Source organism: Acanthisitta chloris, unplaced genomic scaffold, assembly GCF_000695815.1.
Source record: "Acanthisitta chloris isolate BGI_N310 unplaced genomic scaffold, ASM69581v1 scaffold18875, whole genome shotgun sequence".
Classification (NCBI taxonomy): Eukaryota; Metazoa; Chordata; class Aves; order Passeriformes; family Acanthisittidae; genus Acanthisitta; species Acanthisitta chloris.
The window spans coordinates 79810-87741 of NW_008675610.1; the positions used below are offsets into that span (position 1 = coordinate 79810).

A 7932-nucleotide genomic window follows, 5' to 3' on the forward strand; every position below is an offset into this window, starting at 1 on the left:
TTTTATTACAATCTGTTACATAAATATGTTTGATTTCACTGAAACCTTCCTGACTGCTACTTTTCCAGCTTTAGAGGACTTTTCTGCTTAGAGTATTACCAAAATTGCTAAATAAAGTTATTCAGAGGCATTTTTTTTTAATGCAGTGTAACTTAAATGTATTGGACACTCCATTAATTTCAATAAGACCTTTATAATACATAAGGAAGTGGCATTAGTGTATTACTTGTCCACAGACCACAGTCATTAAACCCAGCCATACTGCAGCTAAAGCTAAGTAAATGTTTCCTTTTGAAATACAGGTAAAATTGGGGGTGATGCATTAAGACTGTTTCATTTGCAGAACAAGTGTTCCTGAGGACCTTAAAGTCAGTGTGTTGTTTTTGCTAGCAATATTTAACCAAAGACGTGTGAGGTTATTTTCCAGCATGGAACAGTGAATTAGGCACTGATAACTCCTATGGTCACAGGCTACTACATATCTACTTCTGCAAACACTGTAAAAAATGGCTTCAAATATTATCCTTTTTTTTATTTTGACTGTATTCAATTAATAAATAAATGATTTTGAGGAAGCTACATTCTTCAAAAAACTCTGAAGTTATTCAGGCAGATTCATTTCTGCAGTGCACAGGTAAACCTGAAAGAAAAGCAATAACAAGAAAAGTATTTATAAAAATATATTTCACAAAGTAGGAAACAATACAGGAGTTTCTCTGAATACAATACATGGAGTAAATAAACAAACAATAATATAGCTTCAAAACAAAGTAGAAAATTAAAATGATTTGCATGTAATACGTAGTTTTCTTATACAATTGCTACTTCTAAATGGCAAGTTTGCATTACAAATTGAGTATGCTTGCAGCTTCTAGTGTTCTTTCTCTGTGTGCAAGAGCCCTGGTGCATCACTATGAATATTATAGAAAAGAAATGCTAATAACAGAAGCAGTAAAATTATGTACACACTGGTTCCTGCTCTAATACAGTGGAGAACTATAAGCATGTTTTTTGTTTTTTTACTGTACTGTGTTATGTGTGGATTTCTAAAAGTCTATAGTTTAAATATTCACATGAACCAGTTTACTTCCAGCTGTTTGTGCTTGTATTAAAAACACCAGGTACTAGATTTATGAAGATATAAAACTGTCAAAAGTTTTCTCTGGGAAAGTTTAATTCCTGCCAGCATTCTCTTAAAATTCAGCTACTGCAGATGGATAGGTAACTGCTTTCATCTGCAACAATTTGTCACTTTCCTTTTCAAAATGTACATGTATTAAACATTCATTATATATAGAAAAAAAATCTAACAGATATAATTTAGTTTTCTTCATAATCTTACTCTAGATTATCAGTCTTAATAAATAAAAGCAGTAATGGACATCAATAAAATATTTATTTCAAAGATTAAACAAATAAATTCGATCTTTAGCAATAAAATCAGCAATTCTTTCATTTCTGTAAGTCCATCCCATTTCACAGTTTTCTCTTTCAGAAGACGAAGCACAGGATTGATCTTTCTTCTAGAAAAACAGATTCTTTTGCAAATCAAGGCTGTGGAGCCCTGCCTCAGAACCTCTACACATGAGTAGGATTTATTACCCATCACTGGAATGGATTAAGAACATGTGAATATTTTAAGGCTTGACACAATATTTAAAGATGATAATCAGTCTGTGGTTACGTGGCCAACAATTACTGTATGTACAATGGATGGTCACTGCACAGTAGAAGCCAGTAGGAATTTGCAATGCTATTTCTGTTCAGCATTGCTAAGACCAAGATATTGCTTTTAACATTTCTGTGGTGGGATCTTTGTTGGCAATGCAGAAACAAACCATTAGCTTTACACATACTGGCAGGAGCTACTGTTCAACAGCAAAATCCCTGCAAGTCCATTTTCTAAGAGAGCACCAATTTCTTTTCGTTCTTTTCAATTCACTGAAGATAATCAAAGATCCAAATCTCCATCTTCAGAGTGGTCAAGTGAATATCAAATATCCAAAGACTTCTAGACACTCCACATACTTTACTTCACACTCCACAAGACTTAACCTCCTAACATATACTTTTTTTTTGGTTCAACATTACAATGTAGTTGATTTTATAGATGACTGGCGCTAAACTTGCCTCTAAAACAAAAAGCCACATCAGTTTTAACTAACAGCAGTGGCCCTAGAATATTACATGATCATTAAGTCAACAGGGAAAAGGTTTGTAATCCACTGTCAAGTTTCTTTGTCACTTTCTCCAACTGAGTAAAGTTCTCCAAGTCTTTTAAAGCGAGGACCCCATTCACTGAGGTAGTCAAAATTCTGATCTGAGTCTGATGTGGAGGACTCCAATGAGCTAAGGGAACCAGCTGCTGACCCTTTTCCTTCATAGCCATAAATCTGAATAGAGTCATATGGTGGAGCTGTGGGATCATTATCAGCTTCATGAAGCCTTACATTAATAAATTCATCAACATCAACACCATTAGGCACAGGTGCAAGACCCTGCCTGGGCATAAATTGAAGATCAGGCTTAATATCCTTACGAGGCAAAAATCCATTAATTCCATCCGGATTTTGCAAAGTTGCAATGTCAAATGCTTCTGTGTCTTCTTCTCCACCCCCTTCATCATCATAGCGAATAATATTTTCCCTCACATCTTCATCATCTTTGATGATTAGAGGCTCATTCTTATGTCTTCTTAGTGTAACAAACAGCACCACAATGACTGAAAAGAAAACATCACAAGCTGATCAGGTAAAAAATATCCAGTCAAAACACTAGATGGGAGGTGCAGCTGTGGTAGGGGAGAGGCTGCTTTTACTGAAATTGAGAGTAATAAGGGTGAAAAACTGAAAGACCTAAAACTTCAACCCCCTTCAGGGGGTAGAAATTTGGTCAGAAGCTTTGGTTAGTCCTATAGGTTATTATCAGCTCATATTTATATTTGAAGCTCAATTTTATACAAGCAATAAAGTTTTACATGAGTCTAGTTTTGAGCCTCAAATTTAGCAAACAACTTTTCCCCTTGGAAGCGAATTCAAGCTATCATTATTCACTGAATGTAGTCTGTAATGATCTACATTATGGATGGTGTTCTACAAAACCAGAGGGTGTTTTTTCTGAAAATATAGCCCTAATGACAGAAGGTGTCGTATGTGGAAGGTGTCTTTTTGACCTGTTGTGAGACTCACATTATGTAACTGAAAAGAGAATGAGACAATAAGGGAGAAATAAAGACCTTAGATCAATATCAGAATTGTGGACAGATGCATAAAAAACTCTAAATGGGTAACACTGTTGTTTTTGCAGCTTAATGCTGAAATCTCAGTTACTGATGTAAATCTCAGTTACAAAGTGAAGCTGTGAAGTGCAGAAATAGGTCTCTTCCTCCACAGGTCTCTCCCTCACTTGCTTGATATACACTAATGTATGTTTTATCAAAATATACCGTGCTGCTCATCTTGTAAAGCTATAGAGTCTCTTGTGCCATTACAATCCAGAAGAAACTCATAATAGAAATATACAAACATAAATATATAGAATAAAAAGATACAAAGCTATTAGAACGTGTCCAAAGGAGGGACAGAGGGATGGGGAAGGCCCTGGAGGAGAAGCCATATGAGGAGCATCTGAGGGCACTTGGTCTGTTCAGCCTGGAGAAGAGGAGACTGAGGGCAGAGCTCATCAAGGTCTGCAGCTCCTCCTGAGGGGCAGTGCAGGGACAGCTCTGAACTCTGCTCTCTGTGACCACTGAGGGAATGGCTGGAGCTCTGTCAGGGGAGGGTTAGGCTGGATATTAGGAAAAGGTCCTTCCCCCAGAGGTGTTTGGGCACTGGAACAGCTGCCCAGGGCAGTGGTCACAGCCCCAACCCTGGCAGAGCTCAAGGAGTGTTTGGCCAATGTTCTCAGGCACAGTGTGGATTGTTGGGATGTCCTGGGCAGGGCAGGAGTTGGACTAGATGATCCTTGTGTCTCACTTCCAACTCAGCATATTCTGTGATTCTATGATTCTATGACTCTTACAAGTCTTAGAAGATATAACAAACCCATTTTCTATCATGTATATACTGTGTTTGCTTTGTTACTGAACACCCTGACTGGATTTGTGGTTCCATATTCCATACCTGTTTATTACATAACTTACATGTACAACTACCTCAGAATGGGGCTGTGCTTTGTCTGCTTCTGTTCAGCTCTTAGGGCAGAAGGGATGAAATCCTGACAGGACTTCCAGTACTGCTACATCGTCCTTCTCTGTGACTTCTGAGCTTCCTTACAGCCCCCCAGTTGCAGCCCAGGCTGTGACATGATACAAACCCAGCAGCAGAATGATACATACCCAGCAGCAGAATGATGCAGGCCAATATTGCAATGAGGGCTCCCATGCTGAGTCCAATGGGAAGGACATATGCCTCCACATTACAGGACTGGACAATCCCATCACTGCTGCAGCCACAGACACGAATGGTGAGGGTGCTGGTGCTGCTCATGGGAGGATTCCCACTGTCACTTATTATGATTGGCAGGAGATAGACCTCTTGCTTCTGCCGGCTAAATCCACTGTGCTTTGCCAATATGCTGAGGGTATTATCTGGAAAAGGGAAAGTGTGCAGTGTTTTACCACACAGAATAACTGCTAACCCACAGCTTTCTCTTAGAGAGTTCAGCAAACCTCATCTCACGACCACCTTGTGCCAGCAGCACGTGGCACAGAAACCCTCCCCTCTCTGTGTGGCTGCTGTGCCCTGGATGAAGAAGTGTAACGTTTTCTCATGTCACATGGTAAGACCATAATGACGATCCCTTGTTTTCCCCTCTGCATACATCCCTCTAGATATCTTCCCATCATGCTTCACCACTGGTTTTCAAGTCACACAGTCATAAAAATTCATCCAGGAAAGCAAGAAATAAATGAGATGTTAAAGTAACCCAAACTTAAAGCACATCATTCATCACTTAAACAAATGTTCCCTGCATTACAACCAGAAATTGTACAGTATTTTCCCCTGCTATAAAAGATTCTTTTTTTTCTTACATAAAGACAAAGGAAAAGCTAAATGTATTAAAAGTTGTAGGCCTAATTTTCAGTGTTCTAAACGTTTATTTGGCCTCCGTGATGAAAATAGAATAAACCAAACCAGAATGTATGTTCTATGGAGGCAGCAGGAGGAAATGAGTCTAGGACTCTCTTACCTCTGCACACATATGCAGAAACTTAATTTTAGAAGCATATAGAGGCATCTGACTGCATGGCATCCTACCCAGATAGAGTTACACAGTTAAAGCTCTCACAGTCACTCAGTTCATCATCAAAATGAATACCAGTTGATTTTACTTAGGGTAATCATATAGATTCTGTTGTGTAGAGCTGCAAGAATTATAGACCGTAGCCAGTAAATAACACAGTACTATCAGCTATCTTGTAGCTGTCAGAATGCTCAGGTATAAACCATGATTAGTGAGCATGTCAAATATGCAAAAAACTCATTTATTTACATACTTAAATATTCACTTTATCTTTTAACTGTACTATTCTGTGCAATCAAAAAAAGAATTCAGTATTATGAGTTATATACTAACAGAGAGTATGTTTGGAGTTTGTGTCTCATAAAAAGATATTTTGTTTAATAAAAAGATTCTGAGGCACAGAGGACTGGAATATGTGTGTGGGTGTGTGTGTGTTTGGGTGTTACTGCAGGACCCAATGACAACTTATAAACATGGCTGCACAACCTGTTTGGGAGAAGGAGTTAAAGTTATCTTCCTGAAGCATCATGAGCAAAAGTAAGCCTCCTGATATTTTATGCTCTAAAATGGGCACATGAAATGCTAAATGCCATTCTACGAAAGGAAAATATTACTGGGAGTTATGTGGCAGGCATAAGGAAGGGAAGACTTGAAAGACAGGCAGTGTTCTATGACAGCTACAACCAACACCCGATTCTTGAGTTGAAACACAAAAAGAGACTGCAAGTGCATAACAAGATGTGCTTGCACACACATATAGGGACTCTAAGAAAACCTTGCATCTACTTTGATCTTGGTATTGGTCAGGTGCTCATGTGAAAGCACGAAATAGTTTAGAAATGTTTCATTTGTCCTGTGATCACCAGAAACATTTCTGACAGCCCCTGGATTTGTGCAGCATGTCTCACTGACCCAACATAAAACACACATGTATGCTGGGAACAGCTGGCAGACTACGAAGCATGAAAGCCAGAGAAAGATGCAGAGGAGGAAGAAGGGGAAAACATTCATGAAACAAATACTGTAAAGACATTTTGTATATAACCCCTCCTAAAACAAAGTATTTTATTCTTAACATCCCTCTTACTAAGGAGACATTAATAAGAATAAAAATATAGAATAGGATGATTACAGAATGAAATAGTACTAAACTTTATCATGGCCTGAACCTATATCAAGATATCTATCAGTAGATAACTCCTGCAGTTAATTCATTACTACCAAGAAACAAAAGATGAAGAAAGATTATTTAAGCACACGGTTAATTGCCTCATACAAGAGAAGACTTATGTTTCCCTTCAGAGACTAAGAAACTGAATTCCAAGTAGGCTACTTCCTTACATATCAGAAGGGAATTCTTCCCTGTGAGGGTGGTGAGGCATGGGCACAATTTGACCAGAGCAGCTGTGGCTGTTCCACCCCTGGAAGTGTTCCAGGCCAGGTTGGATGGGTCTTGGAGCAACCTGGGCTAGTGGAAGGTGTCCCTGCCCATGGCAGAGGAGTAGGAACAAGATGATTTTTAAGGTCCCTTCCAACTCAATCATTCTGTGCTTCAATGATTGCCTATCTCTCCCATGCTGGAATCACCTACCAATCACACTTAGGCAGCCTAGAGAGGTTCTTCCTATAATTTATATTGCAAACGATGTAACCATTTCAGCGTTTCTCAAACATTTAGAGTATGGTGAAGATCAGTCTAAAAATTAACTATGTCATAAAGCAGAATAAATATGGTCACTTTGCAGAACAGAAAGTATTCCTAACCATTTTTTTCCCCCCAGGAATTCTGAGTTTTTATCTATTCAAGTTGGAAACAGTCACATCAAACCTGATGGCACCCTGGAGCTAAATAAATAGTCTAGTCCTTCCTTGTGCCCTTTTTAAAATTAAAGGAAGCATATGTGTTTACTGAAGATAAATTTCAGGGATAAGCTCTTAAGAATTCTGACAACTCAAATAGGACCAAACTCCCTGATAACACCCAGTGTCACATGTGCACTGTGATGCACTGGGAAAGTCAAGTATGTTTTAAGTCAACAATTAGCACATATTTAGAAATGAGCAAAACCTGCACTCCTCCTTCTTTGTTGAGTGTGTCAGGGATGTAACCACACACAAGTGTGAGTTAAACCACTCCGGCATCATCCTTGTTCTCTAGCTGAACTGCAGTGAACAAAGGGAAAGGTTATGTTGGGAAAATAATCCTGTAGCTCAGCTTTCATGAATATGGGTGTGTATATAGCTTTACCACAGTAAGAGTGACTAATGCATCTATTGTGATGTGTAAAAGGTACATTTTTTATCCAAGAGCATTCTTTTTCTCCTTGCCACCTCTCCCTGTTTTCAAAGAATGGAAAATAAATTCATCCGTTCATTGACTTTTTCTGCAAAATTAAAAATATCTCATCTTAAATTGCATCCTTAATCCTTTTGCTTTAACCTTTCAAAGGAGAAGAAAAACTATGTGGTGCCCAATTTCCATCTCTTTCTGTCTTTGAGAAAAATCCCACTCAAAAGTGTCACATCTGTAGTCAAGTATACACAGCTCGGGAGACTTTTACAGTTATACAGTGACTTCTTATGCTTTATAATCTGTACTGATACAGCCTGTTCCTTCCTACAAACCTGGTACATTCCTTCTCTGGCCAGGCTGGAGGAAAGGATTGCTATGCTGAGCCCTAGCATTCC

General features: G+C 38.6%; 1 protein-coding gene across 1 annotated transcript in view; it reads right to left on the minus strand.

Annotated features, from left to right (window-relative positions):
* Positions 1-667: 667 nt before the first annotated feature.
* The window catches only part of LOC103803289 (cadherin-8), a 37661-nt gene continuing 30396 nt past the window's right edge, over positions 668-7932 (minus strand). The window contains exons 4-5 of the mRNA XM_009075836.1: positions 4337-4588; positions 668-2722 (exon numbers count right to left, since the gene is read on the minus strand). Of these exons, the coding sequence (XP_009074084.1) occupies positions 2229-2722; positions 4337-4588 (746 nt within the window). The 3' untranslated portion in view covers positions 668-2228. The remainder of the gene's footprint in view (positions 2723-4336; positions 4589-7932) is intronic.